The sequence below is a fragment of the Hyla sarda genome, chromosome 2 (assembly GCF_029499605.1).
Source record: "Hyla sarda isolate aHylSar1 chromosome 2, aHylSar1.hap1, whole genome shotgun sequence".
In the NCBI taxonomy this organism is placed as follows: Eukaryota; Metazoa; Chordata; class Amphibia; order Anura; family Hylidae; genus Hyla; species Hyla sarda.
Genome location: NC_079190.1, coordinates 239704521 through 239723073, shown reverse-complemented (window position 1 = coordinate 239723073; position 18553 = coordinate 239704521). Strand labels below are relative to the sequence as shown.

Below are 18553 nucleotides of genomic sequence, written 5' to 3'. Positions count from 1 at the left end.
TCATCGGTAGTTGCAGTATCTTGTAATACCTTTTTTATTGGACTAACAAGATTTTGTAGAGACAAGCTTTCGGGATTCCTCCCTTTATCAAGTCATAAGCATTTCTGAGCTCACAAGGAGAAAACACACGTTCTATCTCACAAAATATGCAGGGGTTAAAACAACATATGTGGAGAATGGACATTAAATTGTATAGCTATAGGACGATAGACTACAGATAAGGATGAGGGGGTGGAGAGCAGAGGTGAGAATGGTGATTATGCTGGACAGAGGGGAAAGGACAATTTTACTACAGAATCATAGACTGAAGATAAGACAGACAGGGGAGGGGGAGCAGGGGTGTAATGGTGTTAGAACAGGGAGAGGGAAGACAGTTTAGCACAAGTTATAGGAAATTTTGATAATGGGATAAGAAGCTTAAATCCTTATCTTCAGTCTATGGTTCTGTAGTAAAATTGTCCTTTCTCCTCTGTCCAGCATAATCACCATTCTCACCTCTGCTCTCCAACCCCCCCCCCCCCCCTCACCCCCTCATCCTTATCTGTAGTCTATCGTCCTATAGCTATAGTCTATCGTTCCTCTACAACAAGGATTAGAAAGGAAAAACCGGGCAACGCCGGGTACTCAGCTAGTATATATTAAAAAAAATAAAAATCAATGCAGCACTCCATTAAGGTTAAAAAAAAAACAAAAAAAGGCAAAACGTTTAATCCCATCAAAAAAGACCTGTAACATCTTTTTCAATGTATTAAACGTTTTGGCATTTTTTCACCTTAATGGAGTGCTGAATTTATTTTTATTTTTTTAATATATACTAGCTGAGTACCTGGCGTTGCCCGTTTTTTCCTTTCTAATCCTTGTTGTGGAGGAAAATCAACAAAGGAGGAAGCTTTTGACTTCATATCCCGTCCTCAAATATTGTTGTCATACCCCGACCTCATATCCCGTCATCATATCTCTACCTCCTATCCCGACCTCCTATCCCAACCTCCTATCCTGTCCTTATGTCCCATCCTCATATCCTGTCCTCAGGTGGGACTGATTTGTGATGAAGATATTGTAAGCTGAAAATAGAAGGGGACATGGCTTTGTGGGACTGGGAGTGATTTGCAAGCCACACCGATGCACAAAAAGGGTAGATCATAAAAAGGGGTGGGGTTTAAAATGTTTGCATGTCTTTGTGAGATGGTGTGTGGCTTGAAAGCCGGACTGACACATTCACCAGGAGAAGCAGAGCGGAGCTTGTGGAGTAAGGTCCTGGAAGTCCCATATACTTGCATGGGACTTGAAACAAAAACCCATCTTTTATATAAGGGTGTAGGTAAGGGTTAATTTAACTGTCATTTCTTTTTATTTGACATATGAGTAATATGTGTACCAGGTATTATTGAAATATCTCCAGCCGTACGGAAGTTATGTGGAAACATACATTTCCCATTGATTTGCATGGGACTTTAAACAAAAACCCAGACCCTCACAAATGGGGGTAGTTAAGAGTTTAATTAACTATCCTATATTTTAAGTCAACAAATAAGTAACATGTGACCAAGTATTATCGAAATATTTCCAGCCGTTTGGATGTTATGCAGTAACATATATTTCCCACAGACTTGTATGGGACTTTAAACAAAAACCCCGACCCTGGCAAATGGGGGTGAGAAAAGGCTAAATTACCAATCCTATGTTTGTTGTTGACATATAAGTAACATGTGTGCCAAGTTTCATGTTAATATCTTTAGCCATTTGGACGTGATGCTGGAACATACACACACATACATACATCCACACACACACACATACATACATACATCCATACACACACACATACATACATCCATACACACACACATACATACATACACACGCACACATTGAGTTTTATATATATAGATAGACTAGCTGAGTACCCGGATTTGCCTGGTTTTTCCTTCCTAATCCTTGTTGTGGAGGAAAATCAACAGAGGAAGCTTTTGACTTCATATCCCATCCTCCTATATTGTTGTCATATCCCGTCCCATAATATGTGTACCAGTTATTGTAATATCTCCAGCAGTACAGAAGTTATGTGAGAACATACATTTCCCATTGATTTACGTGGGACTTTAAACAAAAACCCCGACCCTCACAAATGGGGGAAGTTAAGGGTTAAATTAACTATCCTATATTTTAAGTGGACATATCAGTAACATGTGACCAAGTATTATCGAAATATCTCCAGCTGTTCAGAATTTATGCAGTAACATATATTTGAAATCACTGTACTAAGATCTTAATAGTGTGTCAGACCAAAACAATATCACAAAAGTAACAAAAACCCAGACATTGGCAAGTAAGAGTTAAATCACCTATCCTATGTTTGTTGTTGACATATAAGTAACATGTGTGCCAAGTTTCATGTTAATATCCTTTGCCATTTGGACGTGATGCTGGAACATACACGCATACATACATACATACACACATACATACATACACACATACATACACGCATACATACACGCATACACACATACATACACACATACATACACACATACATACATACACGCATACATACACGCATACATACATACATACATACATACACACATACATACACGCATACATACATACATACATACACACATACATACACGCATACATACACGCATACATACACACATACATACATACACACATACATACACGCATACATACATACATACATACACACACACATTGAGTTATATATATGCGCATGCACTACTTTATAAGCATATACTCTAGTCCTATTATGCAATAAATAAGTAACTAAGATTTGAGGCTTCTCAAAAGAAATAACATAAAAAAATACAAGTATATAAGATGGCATTCTGTTGGGTGAGGACTGTTATGCACATACATCAGTTATTGACTGTTCATGAAAAAGATATATATATATATATATATATATATATATATATATATATATATATATATAAAAAACAAAACAAAAACAAAGTACCAGAATTGGAGGGAGCCTCCAAAGGTCAAGTTTCTTTGTAGCTAAACAATGGGTTTTACATTTGGAACAATAATACATTTCATCCTCTCCCAGCTCCTCCTCAGTGGTGAAGGCGCGGAGACAACTATCAAGGTTAATGGGCTCTGCTTGTGCTCTACGGCTCTGTTCAACACTCTCATGCTCTTCCACAATCTGTACAAAGAAAAACAGATACATTTTCCATCATCTGGGACATTTTGGAGAAGAAAAGATACATGCTTTAAGTGAAAAATATTGCAGAACAATAGAATTGAGCTTAGTTTAAAAATATAGGTCATTTTCCAAAGGATGAGAGGAAAGAACATCTCCATTCAACATTACTGCAAAGTTTAAACTTAACTATAAATTGATAAGGAAATTGCAATAAAAATAGAGATGAACGAACTTACAGTAAATTCGATTCGTCACGAACTTCTCGGCTAGGCGGTTGCTGACTTTTCCTGTATAAATTAGTTCAACTTTCCGGTGCTCCCGTGGGCTGGAAAAGGTGGATACAGTCCTAGGAGACTCTTTCCTAGGACAGTATCCACCTTTTCCAGCCCACCGGAGCACCGGAAAGCTGAACTAATTTATGCAGGAAAAGTCAGCAACCGCCGAGCTGAGAAGTTCGTGACGAATCAAATTTACTGTAAGTTTGCTCATCTCTAAGTAAAAAGATTTCAGATGTAAATCTGATAAAATATTAAAGGGGTACTCCAGTGGGAAAAAACGGCTGACTCGCCGACAAATTCTCTTCAGGTTTTCTTCTTTATTGATGTACTCACATATTCATATAAAACAAGGGAGGAGGACGGGACGGGATGGGGGGGGGGGGGGGGGGGTGTACACAAATCCGGCGACAGAATGTATCACACGTCAAGCGTGCTTCATCTGGCCAGATGAAGCACGCTTGACGTGTAAAACAGATTCTGTCGCCGGATTTGTGTACCCCCCCCCCCCGTCCCGTCCTCCTCCCTTGTTTTATATGAATATGTGAGTACATCAATAAAGAAGAAAACCTGAAGAGAATTTGTCGGTGAGTCAGCCGTTTTTTTCCACTTCTACGCTTTTGCACAGTTGATACTTCTTCATAGTAACCCGAGCACCACCGCTACTCCTGGTACAATAGACTTCTCTATATTCCTAGCCCGTGTGTCCGGCTTACTTGCCCCAGCAATGCCGAACCAGCTTTGTGTTTTCTCTCTAATTTACAAATCTGTTTAACTTTCTGGCACCAGTTGATTTAAAAAAAAAAATGTTTTCCACTGGAGTACCCCTTTAAAGCTCATCTAGTCACCAAATTATTTGCTCTCTTAACTAAAATCCATGATATATTCTATAAGAACAAAATGTAGTCCCTTGCTCCTCATTTCCCTTACCCTTTCTTGTGATGTCTGATAACGTAGATGTAGTGCTGTGGGATCCCAATCCACAGCAATGTAAGCATTACCAATGAAGGCACGGTCTTCTGTACAGTCAATTTTACAGCCTCTGCAAAACCTAGATTGGGATCCATGGGAAGAACATCATTTAAACACAATGGAACACTAACTGTAGCAGCGGTACGTGCATTACTTGTATTTTATTAGTATTTATTAGTATTGTATTTTATTAGTATTTATAAGTATTGTAATATAGTTGTTAACGTTTCTCAAGCATAAAACTTCAGAAGAAACTTGAACTAAATTTGGAGGCATGAGGAGAAAGTAGGACAAGATCAAGTATTAAAGGGTTAAATATCGAGGGAAGTGTTTTCTTAATGAGAATTTTTTTACAAAATTTAACTTTAGTTTTTCAAGCAAAAAATATAACTATAAATAGTATTGTTGTAATTAATAAAGCTAATTTATCATTTTTAACACACTGTGAATGGTGTAAAAACTAAACAAAGTCCAAACAGTAATGTAAATTGTACCAATCTGCCAAAAAAAAAATATATTTTATTTTTTACAGTTAGTCAATACATTCATTATATGTTCGATAAAATTATGCCATCAAAAGCATAACTTGCTTATAAAAAGCACTAAGGTTAGGAGGTTTTAGCACAGTTTTTTTTCTCTGGTGTTTTTTGGAATATTGCCATTGCAGTTTTTCAGCCAAAATCAAAAGTGAGTCCAGTAGAAGGAAAAGTATAAGCCCTTGCTTCATATTCCCCATTCCTTTTGAACATATTGCAGATTTGGGCTCAAAAACTGCAGTAGCAGTTTTCCAAAAATTTCCCCCAAAAAACCTGTGTGAAAACCCGGCCTAATACAGCTATGCCGAAAAAAAAAAAATGAAAAAGTTATGGCTCTGGAATAGAGATGCTTAAAAAAAAGAGTTTTAGTGTGATGAATGTGATGTCATCTGCCTGATACCATAAATGTATTCCATGCTAAAGAACATTACAGATAAGGGAAGATCTCTTACCTGTACCATGGACATGATGCACAGGAATTTCCATCTTTCTGCACCACTCTGAGTGTGAATGGATATTGATATCCCATGCTGTCATCACTGCAAATGACACAAATGTGTTTAATGGTGTGTGCGCTACATATTTATCTCCTATACCAAATACAAAAAAAAACACACAAAAAAAACCCAGAGCTTTATTCATATCACCAACGCATCCATTGGGTAGAGGAAAAGGAAATCATACATTACAAAGCATGGTATAATAGATGACTTGTATACAGGTATGGCACATGTTATGGGCATACAAACAGATCTTTCAAATGGTAAATATTGCAAGCTGGAACAATAAAAGTAATATGGTCTGGCAATAAAGAAATTCACTGTCTCTTGACTGTAAGATATTTGAAGGGGTATTTCAGCCCCTAAAGACTTTTTACCTTTCCACAAGATGGAGGATAAGTGTATGATCCCAGAGGTCGGAACCCCAACAATCTCCATAACCAGGCCCCGACTCTTTCTGCTGAGTGGAGCCATAAGTCGGCACATGCTCCATGCATTTTCTAAGGGAGCACAGAGATGCCCAAGCACTTTACTCTGCTACCGCTGACACTCCCATAGACAACGCATATGGCACATGCCGACCCACCACTCCATGCATTGGGTAGAGTCAGGGCCTAGTTCTGGAGATTGCAGGGAGTCCAGAGGGCAGACCTTCCATGATCACACACCTATCTTCTTTCCTGTGGATAATGGATACATTAATAGTCCTTTAATAGTAAAACATTTAATTGTTGACTTTGGGGGTACTATAGGTATATATTTTAGCTCCAAAGCCACCACACTACCTGGATATGTTCCCTGTAAACTATTCTGTCTGTATTCTGCTCCTGTGGCTCATTGTCTTCTCTAGCTGCTTGATATTCTTTGCCATCCTTCCCTCTCCATGCCTACATCTCCCAGTAATCATTGCAACTCTGCCAGCCCCCACCCTTCTGCGCTGAGCAGCAGAGAGAGGTTCAGTGTCTGATTGGCTAAGGCTACACACACCTCCCAGTTCTCAGCACTAAAGAGAGCATGACTCCTCAGTGCAGGGCAGGAACCACATGGTCTGTGTCTCTCAGGAAGGTGGGGGATTGATAACGGAGTGGATAACTGGATGATGTTATTCCCTCATTTCATGCATGTAAGTGACAACCAAAAAGGGGAAAATGCTAGCTAATGAATTATATTTAGACAATTGAACAGGTTGATGAAAGGGAAATGGTGGGCTATTTAATTTAATTTCTCAAAGTACCCCTTTAAAGGACCAATACTCACAAAGATAACTATAGTTCATACAAAATTATTAAGGTATATAGGGAGAGATTTATCAAAACCTGTGCAAAGGAAAAGTTGCCCAGTTGTCCATAGCAACCAATTAGCTTGCTTCTTTCTTTTGCAGAGGCCTTGTTAAAAATAAAAGAGGCGAGCTGATTGGTTGCTAGACAGGTTCTGATAACTTTCCCCCACTGAGTACAGAAATGAGGAAAGGGGAGGATACCCTGCTTTGAGCCAGAACGAAGAACCCCTCTGTAAATGTGACTCCCATTTCTGATGGACTTGAGCCACAGTTGTATTACAAGAACAGACTTTGAACTGAATAGCCCCATGCAGAGGAAATCCCAGGGTGTTTACGGCTTCTGTTGGCAGTTTTCATTAGGTCCTTTTCTGGACTATAACAGCAGAATCATTGCTATCAATCTTACTTTTAACATAATTTTTTATGAAAAATATTCATTGTGTTAACATACCAGTCTTGTGCATGGTTACTTGCTTCTTGTGGAGGCAGGGGACTTGCAAGTCTTGAGACCTGGATCCACACGGCATCATACAAATCTTTCTTCCGAGTATGGACAGTGCATGGAACAATTAGAGGCATCCCAAACAGGCTAGGGCGATTTTTTTGAGAGGATAAAAAATACAGCTCTGTTCTCATCTAAAACAAAAAAAAATTATGGATAACAATAATTTAGATACATTTCCAACAAAATTCAATTCACTGTAGTGCAGTGAAAATGATATGTAGACTGCAGCAAATTCAAGTACAGTCCAGGATATGCAGTGTATATCCCCATATACATATATATTCCGTATAAATCAGCAGCATAGAAGTCCTAATAAATCCAAGGGCCAATAATATATGAGAGATTGGGAGTTTTATCCCAAACCTGTGCAGAAGAAAAGTTGACAAGTTGCCCATAGCAACCAATCAGATTGCTTCTTTAATTTTTAAAAAGTCCTCTAAAAATGAAAAAAGGTAGGTTGCTATGGGCAACTTTCACTCTACACAGGTTTTCATAAATCTCCCCAATAGATTCTTGTAAAAAAGTGGTGAGGTTTATTACATCACTAGAAGAGTACTCAGCATTGCCCAGTCTTCCTACCTAAACCTCATGGGAAAGGAAAAGCAAAAATGATGTTCAAGTACACTTATCCCGATCTCTCCTGCACTCTCTACACCTGCCTGCCGAAAAGTTGGCAGTATGTTTAAAAGACCTGGGCAATCTCTGCAGCCAGAGAGTAACATGATCAGGAGATGTACCACAAGCCCCGTAGACTTGCATAGGACTTCAGAGAAAAGCTCCCACACTCGATTAAGGGGGTGGGTGGGTTAGGTTTAATTTAACTCTACTATATTTTTAGTTGACATATAAACAACATGTGTACTAAGTTTTATCAAAATATCTACAGTCATTTGGAGGTAATGCTGGAACGTGCCGAAGGTTGCCTATACCTGACCTAGAGTTTTATATATTTAGATACTATTCAAATTAGTAACACAGCAACATTTTAAAGGGGTACTCCCGTGGAAATTTTTTTTTTTTTAAATCAACTGGTGCCAGAAAGTTAAACAGATTTGTAAATTAGAAGAAAAGGAAAAAAGGTGCAAGTGCAGCTCACAATTAATGTGTAAACCCTACCTGAGGTCAACAGGGCATGCAACTATACCACAGCTGCAAAAAATAACGAAATATGTATAGAAAAATATTGCCCGGACCTTCCAAGGTAGTGTGATTTGATTAAATAGACAATAGATAACTGGGTCGTACTCCAATAATAATTCAATGGTTATTTATTTAAAATATATAGTGCATTACTCCTCACAGGGCCCTTGTGAGAAAAAACACATATAATAAATGTACAAAATTAAACGATCTTAAAATGTAAAAATATTAAAAAGTATCACTGGCATATAAGATAGCTCTATGTAGACAAATTCATATAACGTCTTTACGGTATTGTGAAGATGCAGTATAAATGTCCTTTTGTGTGGCAATTATAAATCAAAGTGGATACTCTGTTACCGGTCCTGGATGATGTAGCTCTGTCAGCTCCCGTGCCTGGATATCACAGTCAGCGGTCTTAGATGGTACTGTGGCTTTAACTCTCAAGATCCAGGTGTTATACGGTGGTGGTCGTCCCAGGCTGGTGGCACTGGCAGGCGCCGATGATGGAATCGCCGGGAGACCGTGCGCTAGCAAGCGCCGATGGTAGATTTGTCAGGAGACCAAGCGCTGGCAGGCGCTGATGATATCGATCTCCTCACCGCTGGACTTGGAAGCCGGAGACTACACGCTGGGTAGATGGAACTTGCCTCGTGTAGATGGCGTGTGACGTCAGCTTGAGCCGGAGCTGGCCAGGTACAATCAGGACCAGACACTAGTCTAGATCGACTAATGCGTAGGAGATCCACAATGTGATGAATTTGCTCCGTGAGCAATAGCTTAAGTTCATGAAGAGCATAAATGCCAGTGAACAAGATTAATGTACAGGACTAGACGAGTTTCAGGGTTCTCAGATACGACCCTTTCCTCAGTAGTCATGACTACTGAGGAAAGGGTCGTATCTGAGAACCCTGAAACCCTGAGTAATGCACTATATATTTTAAATAAATAACCATTGAATTATTATTGGAGTACGACCCAGTTATCTATTGTCTATTTAATCAAATCACACTATCTTGGAAGGTCCGGGCAATATTTTTCTATACAGATTTGTAAATTACTTCTATTAAAAAATCTTAATCCTTCCAGTACTTATTAGCTGCTGAATACTACAGAGGAAATGGTTCTCTTTTTGGAACACAGAGCTCTCTGCTGACATCATGGCCACATTGCTCTCTGCTGACATCTCTGTCCATTTTAGGAACTCTCCAGTGTAGGAGAAAATCCCCATAGCAAACATATGCTGCTGTGGACAGTTCCTAAAATGGACTGAGATGTCAGCAGAGAGCACTGTGGTAATGATGTCAGCAGAGAGTGTCATGCCAAATGGCCTGAATACTTATGTCCAAGTAACATTTTAGTTTTCCCTTTTTAATAAATTTGCAAAGATTTCTAACATTTTGTTTTTACTTTTTCATTATGATTTTTTTTTTTTTTTTGCCAAAAGGTTGCAACATACCAAAATATGAAGAAAGTGAAAGAGGCTTAAAAATAGGATTCTTTTGTTGTAGAACAGGTGTTGTCTTACCATTTTTCTGTGAATAGCAATGATATAGCCTATAAAAGGGCCATCTGGATGGACAGAGACATGCCCATTGAGTACTCCATTCCCCACGGTCTTTTCTGTCCCACATGGCACTACAGTATTTGGCATCCCATTGGGGATAACTGGTGGCCGACTCAGTCCTCCATTTGGCATCAAACTTTGTGGTCCATTGGATGATGGCACTGTGTTGGAATCTGCAAATTAAAGAACAAGCTCAAAGTAATCTACCTAATACTGCCTGAATATTAATATGGATTATGGTGTAAACCTCTTTAACCGATCATTTCATCGACTCAGCAGAGCTAATCATCTAGCAAACAGCAGATGGTGTAATGTTAACGGTTTATCAGAAAAAAATGATTGCCCTCACCAATATAGTAACCTGCACAGATTCTATACTAGTGTTTCAAGGCACAAGTACAAACTATTGATCCACTATACTACCCTACAAACTACAAAAGATCATAGAGCTCACAGTGTGCACAGACTAATCAAAGTTGGTTGGATACTTTTTTTTTTTTCTTCTTATCTTGAAAAGCATACACCTAAATCAAGGACTACATGTTATATAATGTAATTCTCCCACCTCAAATAAAAATATAATTGTTCAGTTTCTAATTATTCCAGTTATTATAATCTATTTAAGTTTTACAGAAAGAAACAATTTACATAAAATAAGCCAATAGCAGGACATCCTATGTAATGAAGTGTCTCTGTAATCCTGTGACTCTCTTCTTTCTTGCTGCTCCCGCTGTAGATAAGTATTCCTCTCATTTGTGTGCTATATAAATTGTGATATATTATTATTTTCTGTCAGTTATCACCTTCATAGTTTTTGTATTAAAATTTTGCCCTCCCTGTTCTTATTTTTATATTTTATGGTCTTTTGTTGGTACCCAGCTTTCCTAGGCTCCTTTTTTATATTCCATTCATAGATACTTCCTCACTTTCCCCCCAGTTATTTCCTTCTATATTTCCCTCCTCTCTTGTTGCTTCTTTTCCTCACTGCTCTCCTTTACCTCTGAGTCCTGTCACACACTGTCAGCAGCCGGTGCAGCGCTTGTATTACAGCTTTGCACTTTTTCTCCCCTCAGACTCCGCTTGGTCAGTCAGCCGGTCTCCCGCGTCTGTGACATCGAGTCTCCTGTCTGACTGACTCGCATAGTCAGAGAACACTAGTCAGTCGCATAATGCCCTCTTATGAAACGGCTTCTTCATATAACTACCTACAGTATCCTTATATTGCTTATTGTTAATTGACTGATTATGTGCTTTATTCTCAGACTTCATTATGTGCTATGCTTCTATCATTTACTGTATTACCCTATGAACTACTACTAATTAGTTAACTATTACCTTAGTATAACCTTTAATTCATTAATATCAATTCCTATTTTAATTCATGATATACAGTCATGGCCGTATATGTTGGCACCCCTGAAATTTTTCTAGAAAATGAAGTATTTCTCACAGAAAAGGATAGCAGTAACACATGTTTTTCTATACACGTTTACTCCCTTTGTGTGTATTGGACCTAAACCAAAAAAGGGAGGAAAAAAAGCAAATTGGACATAATGTCACACCAAACTCCAAAAATAAGCTGGACAAAATTTTTGGCACCCCTAACTTAAAGGGCAACTGTAGTGCAAGACTTTTATATACTGTTGTGCCCGGGCTGCAAAAATAAACAAAATAAACTTAAACATACCTTCCAACGTGCCCCGTCGGTCCGGTACCAGCCTCGCGGTCCAGCGATGCGAACCTCATTCAACTTCCTGGGGACGGAGACGTCACAGAGCCGTTGGCGTATCACCGGCCGCAACGATGTCCCGCCCCGGCCGGTGATAGGCTGTAAGGAGCTCTGGCTGGCTTCTTACATGACAGTGTGCTCAGCCTATCACCGGCCGGGGCGGGACATCGTTGCAGCCGGTGATACGCCAACAGCTCTGTGACGTCTCCGTCCCCAGGAAGTTGAATGAGGTTCGCACCGCCGGTACCGGACCGACGGGGGCATGTAGGAAGGTATGTTAAAGTTTATTTTGTTTATTTTTGCAGCCCGGACACAACAATATATAAAAGTCTTGCACTACGGTTGTCCTTTAATATTTGGTTGCACACCCTTTGGAAAAAATAACTGAAATCAGTCGCTTCCTATAACCATCAATAAGCTTCTTACACCTCTCAGCAAGAGTGTTGGACAACTCTTCCTGTTCCAGGTCTCTCTTATTGGAAGGGCGCCTTTTCCCAACAACAATTTTAAGATCTCTGCACAGGTGTTCAATGGGATTTTGATCTGGACTCATTGCTGGCCACTTCAGAACTCTCCAGCGCTTTATTGCCATCCATTTCTGGGTGCTTTTTGACATATGTTTGGGGTCATTGTCCTGCTGGGAGACCCAAGATCTCGGACGCAAACCCAGCTTTCCGTTGGTAATCCTCAGATTTCATGATGCCTTGCACACATTCAAAGCACCCAGTGCCAGAGGCAGCACAACAATCCCAAAACATAATTGAACCTCCACCATTCACTGTAGGTACTGTGTGCTTTCCTTTGTAGGCCTCATTCCGTTTTCGGTAAACCGTAGAATGATGTGCTTTACCCAAAAGCTCTATCTTGGCCTCATCTGTCCACAAGATGTTTTCCCAGAAGGATTTTGGCTTACACAAGTTCATTTTGGCAAAATTTAATCTTGCTTTTTTATGTCTCTGTGTCAGCAGTGGTATCCTCCTGGGTCTCCTGCCATAGCGTTTCAGTTCATTTAAATGTCGATAGTTCGCGCTGACACTGATGCTTCCTGAGCCTGCAGGACAGCTTGAATATCTTTGTTACTTGTTTGGGGCTGCTTATCCACCATCCAGGACTATCCTGCGTTGACGCCTTTCATAAATTTTTCTTTTCCATCCATGAACAGGGAGATTAGCTACAGTGCCATGGGTTGCAAAGTTCTTGATAATGTTGTGCACTGTGGACAAAGGCAAATCTAAATCTCTGGAGATCAGAGGTGTAGCGTTGGGGGTGCAGGAGGGGCCGGCCGCACCGGGCGCAACATCTGGGGGGGCACGCTCGCACTCGCAGCTCTCTGCCCCTGCCTGGCTCACTCACTCTCTCTGCAGTGCTGGCTGTGCGAATTCGATCCGAGCCGCCGGGTCGCCGCCCACTGTGGAGGCAGTGGCGGATCCAGGGGGGGGCAACGGGGCAATTGCCCCCCCCCCCCAGATTGTTGCCCCTCTTCCTAAACTATCGCATGGTGGAGCGGGAGCTGTCGGCTGTCCCGCTCCACCACCCCTTTCTCACGCCCGTCACCTTGCTATCACACGCCGCGGCTGCTCCATTCCTGAAGTCAGTGAGAGCCAATCACGGCAGGCCGGCGCAATGACATCACATCATCGCGCCGCGCCCAGAGATCACGTCACCGCGGCTCTCACTGACAGCAGGAATGGAGCAGCCGCAGCGTGGGAGAAAGGTGACGGGCGTGAGAAAGGGGAGGGGGGAGCAAATTATAAGTGAGAGGGGCAAATGATGAGTAAGGGGCCCATGTCAGGGGGGCATTATATGTGGAGGCTGTCCTGTGCCTCCACATATAATGCCCAATGTCCTGTGCCCCTCACATATAATGCCCCCTGAGGGGGCTGGACAGGGGGCATTATATGTGAGGGGCACAGGACAGAGGACATTATTATTATCATGTGGGGGGAACAGGACGGGTTATAATTATTATATGTGGGGGAACAGGATGGGGCATTATTACTATAAGTGAGGGGCACAGAGTGTTTTTCATTTCAGAGGTATAGTAATTCAGAGGTAAACAATACATGTGCTTAGGGGGTAAGGGTTTCTTTAACTAATCTAGTGGAAGAGACTAGAGTGCTAAAATCCACGGGTTAGGGGGCGCAAATTACTTGCCTTGCCCCGGGTGCTGACAACCCACGCTACGCCACTGCTGGAGATGAACTTGTAACCTTGAGATTGTTGATAGTTTTCAACAATTTTGGTTCTCAAGTCCTCAGACTCTTCTCCTATTTCTGTTGTCCATGCAAAGACTGCAAAGAATGCAAAGACTGAGTGGCCTTCTCTCCTTTTTATCTGCTTTCAGGTGTAATTTTTATATTGCATACACCTGTTACTTTAAAGGAGCATCATATGCTTGAAACAATTTTATTTATCCACAATTTTGAAAGGGTGCTAATACATTGGTCCAGCCCATGAATTTGGCGTGACATTATCTCCAATTTGCTTTTTTTCCTCCCTTTTTTGGTTTAGTTCTAATGCACAAAAAGGGAATAAACATGTGTATAGCAAAACATGTGTAACTGCAATCCTTTTCTGTAAGAAATACTCAATTTTCTAGAAAAATTTCAAGGGTGCCAACATTTACGGCCATGACTGCAATTTATATATTAATTCATATATACTTATTCATATATTTTATACATTTATTAATTCATTATTAATTTATTACGAATTTGAAGAAAAAAAATCATATATATATATATATATATATATATATATTATTAACTATATACAAAAATATTTTTTTCCTATATACTGTTTACATTTACCTATTACAGCATGTCTACTGAGGATAACATGCAAGTTTCTGATGCACCTGTCTTAGATGTGGATGAAGGTGTACTTTAAGCTCTAATGGATTCCTCTGTGGCTAAATCCGTCCACTCTGCAGTTCGCACAGCCAAGGGCTATATGCAGGATGCTATTGACAAATCTGTGGCTCTGACTATAACCCAGTCACAACCCCCCCCCCCCCAGTCTCTTCAAAAAGGTCTCTCTCCCCCCCTCGGACCTTTTCGGGTTGGCAGAGGATTCCACTTCCCATATGATGGAAGGTGTGAAACATGGTAAGTCCTCTCAGAAGAGGCGACATATAAATACCAATACCCCGCTGGTTAAGCACCAGAAAAAACACAAGAAAGGGGATCAGGTTACTGTTACCGCTTTTTCAAAAAGCAAATTACCCCCTGCTAAAGCAGCGCAACCTTCACCCTCTGCCCATGAGGAGGTACATGCAAAGCGTGCAAATAAGGCTTTAAGAGTCAAGCCTAAGGGTCCGTTCACACGAGCGGACCCACAGCGTATTTTTTGCTGCAGATCCGCCGCTGAAGGACTGCTGCATGGTGGCTTTACATGTGCCTGCTCGGAGCGGCAATATGCCGCTACGAGCAGACACACTGCGTTGTGCGAGTTGCCGCGCATGCGCGGTGCACTCGCACACATCGCGGCCACTCCCCCTACTCCATGAGCTAGGCCGAGAGCTGCCGCGACATGCGAGTAGACTGTGCATGTGTGCTACGACTTGCACATTGCAGTTTGTCAGCTTGTAGTGGCGTATTGCCGCTCCGAGCAGGCACATGTAAAGCCACCATTCAGGCATCCTTCCACGGCGGATCTGCAGCGTAAAATACGTTGTGGGTCTGCTCGTGTGAACGTACCTTAATTCCTACAACTCTTCCTCTAGTTCCTCTGAAGCTGACAGACTGATCAGACTCCTCATATGAAGATATTTCCGATGATGATGAAAATTATTTTGATGGAGGATTGGATAATCCTGTACTCTTAGATGGGTCAGGTACACCATTTTTTGATCCTTGGTTGATCAAACGCCCTAGATTCGGTGAGCGAGTCCCTGACTCACATCCATCTGCATTGAAAGGAAGAGGTCCATTCTGATGCGCCTGGATCCACAATTGATCCACATGGAAACCTCTGAGATTCCCCCTCCCACTGACTGCTCTCTCTTCGGAGAGTGTTTTGTCAAAGAAATAAACAAATATGTGGGGCTGTTTTCTATTTTGGAAAAAGTTCAAACGTTCTTGAAGCATGTTTTTCAAGGACAGATTTTTGGCAGGGCTGGAAAACGGAAGGGCCGATTTCCCAGCCGGCAACCTTCCCAAGTCAATACTACAGAAGCCCCCCTCGTGCCGAGTGCTTCCCACTCCCATCTGCATCCTACATAACTACTTTCTTCCCCACTCGTGGATGCCTGTGAAGGGCTAGAGGAAAAAAGGACTTTCCCAAAGACCAGACCCTGTTTCTTCCAATCTACCGTTGGGAGGCTGAATTGCCCATTTTATCCAAGTCTGGGCCCTAATTACAGCAGATGTTTGGATTTTAAGCACGGTCCAGGGGTATCAAATAGACTGTGTGTCTTTAGACTCAGTTTCAAAAACCCCATCCTATATTTTAATCTAAAACAGACCAAGAGCTGATACACTCAAAGATCAAGGAACTAAGTTCCAAAAGAGCCATAATTTAAATCCCATGGCAATCCAAGGTTTTTCTGAGCAACATTTTTCTTGTGAAAGAGACACACAGTGGTCACAAACCAGTCATAAATTTGAAAACTCAACAATTTTGTTCCCTATCACCACTTCAAAATATAAGGCAGTCACCTACTGAGAGATTTATTAATACAACACGATTGGTAGACCTAAAAGATGCCTACCTCACGGTGCCTATGCATCCTCTGTCTCAACCTTACCTCTAATTTGTATGGGAAGGTCAAAAGTACCAGTTTACAAGTCTTCCATTCGGTCTCTCTTCAGCTCCATGGTGCTTTACAAAGCAATTAAAACGGGTAGCTATGCTCAGATCCAGAGGGGTTTGTCCATTTTCTATATAGATGACATCCTCATCATGGCTCAGTCTCACTCTCTGATTCCACTCCATACTCTTTGGACTCTATCTCTCATTACCAACTTAAGTTTTCTTATCAATCACGAAAAGTCAATCCTAACTCCGTCAAAGGAAAAATAATTTTGGGGTTTTCTGATCGATTCTCGTTCAGCCATTTTGAGCCTTCCATCCTGGAAGTTGAAACTTATACGGAGAGAAATTAGTTTTCTTCTCAACAAGAATTTACTGTCCTTACGTGCCATCGCTCGCATAGTCTGTCTCTTGTCAGCATGAATACAGGCAATATTCCCGGCACCTCTGCTCTACAGGGCTCTTCAGCGCATTAAGACTTGTCCCTTACAAGACGGTTTATTTTATTCAGACGAGATAGCATTAACCCCGGACACAAAGGAGGAGTTTCTTTGGTGGCTGCAACATATCCAAAATTGGAATGGAAAAGCCATATTCAATTATATCCCAGACATGAATATAGAGTCAGATGCCCGTTTCCTCGGCTGGGGAGCTCGCTGCGGACCTTTTTCCACATGAGGTAAGTGGTCCGCAGAAGAGTCCTCCCTTCACATCAATTACCTAGAACTTTTGGCAGGTTCCTTTGCCCTCAAAAGCTTTGCAAGAGACAAGTCCCACTGCTGCATTCTGCTGAGGATGGACAATATCTCAGCGGTGCAATATGTCAATCGCCTTGGAGGTAAAATATCAGAACGTCTGGCAAATATTGCCAAAGATTTTTGGCATTTCTGTTTGGACAAGGACATCATTCTCAAAGCAGAAAACTTTCCGGGGCTCTCCAATACTATTGCAGATTGGAATGCTCGATTTCTGTCAGAAAACAGCGATTGGAGATTAGACCCAACTCTTTTCATGCAACTTCAAAATCTTTGGGGTCCTTTTCCTTTTTGCATCTCGTCTGAACCGACAACTTCCCAAGTTCTTCAGCTGTTGCCCTGATCCGGAATCCATGGGCACCGATCCCCTCCTCCAAATGGCCTTCGGGACCTCTTTATGCCTTTCCCGCATTTGTTCTTATCCCTCGTGTTCTTCTTTTGACAAAAATCCAGAAAGCGACCTTGGTGCTAATGACACCGTTAGGGCCAACTCAGACCTGGTTTCCCCAGATATTACAAATGACAATAGACTACCCATGTGTCCTTCCACTTCATCCCTCCAGTCTCCTTGACCCTCTAGGGAATCCTCATCCCCTAGTCCAATTAGGAATCTTATCCCTCGTGGCTTCGATAATTTCAACAAACCCTAGTATCGGACTTTCACAATCTGCTCAGAGCATCCTCTCTGACGCATGGGCTCCGGGTACGATCTTCTTACAGATCAGCCTGGAGAATTTGGTCTGATTGGTGCTTGCTACAGGATTTGGATCCCATACTTGCACGTCTAAATTAAGTAATACATTTTCTTTCTGCCTCTTTTGAGGCAGGTAAAGCTAATCGGACAATTAATATTTATTGTTCTGCTATTTCCTTCTACCATTTCTCCCATCCAATCTTTAACTTTAGGTAAATATCCTCTGGTCTGTAAAGTAATGAAAGGGATTCATTTTCATAGACCTCCCCTTCCCAGGTATCAATCCACATGGGATGTTAACCTTGTTCTAGATTTATTCAAATTCTGGGACTATAATGGTTCTCTATCTCAAAAGTTTTTATCTTTTAAACTCGCTATGCTTCTATGCCTTATCTCTTTTAAGCGAGTTTCAGATGTTCGTGCCTTGGACAATTTCCCACAGACAATACTTATCTCAAGGACTAAAATTTTCTATTTTTCATCGCACAAAAAACAATATTTCTTCAGTCTTTTATCCAATGTTCCCTCAACAACAAAAATGATATGCTGTTTGTTGTTTACAATCTTATGAGGTAAGAACTCTTCCTCTTCGAAATCCATATTTTTCTTCTCAACTTCTTATCTCTTTTTGCAAACCTTATGCTCCGGTATCTTCACCTGCATTATCCCGTTGA

The 18553-nt window shown here is 41.1% G+C and overlaps 1 protein-coding gene across 4 annotated transcripts in view; it reads right to left on the bottom strand.

The window, feature by feature from the left end:
* Nucleotides 1–18553, bottom strand: part of USP32 (ubiquitin specific peptidase 32) — a 252360-nt gene that overhangs the window by 10351 nt on the left and 223456 nt on the right. For all 4 annotated transcript variants that reach the window (XM_056556716.1, XM_056556713.1, XM_056556715.1 and 1 more), the window contains exons 26-30: nucleotides 9911–10122; nucleotides 7189–7373; nucleotides 5411–5497; nucleotides 4381–4501; nucleotides 2984–3175 (exon numbers count right to left, since the gene is read on the bottom strand). In XM_056556716.1, coding sequence (XP_056412691.1) covers nucleotides 2984–3175; nucleotides 4381–4501; nucleotides 5411–5497; nucleotides 7189–7373; nucleotides 9911–10122 — 797 coding nt within the window. The remainder of the gene's footprint in view (nucleotides 1–2983; nucleotides 3176–4380; nucleotides 4502–5410; nucleotides 5498–7188; nucleotides 7374–9910; nucleotides 10123–18553) is intronic.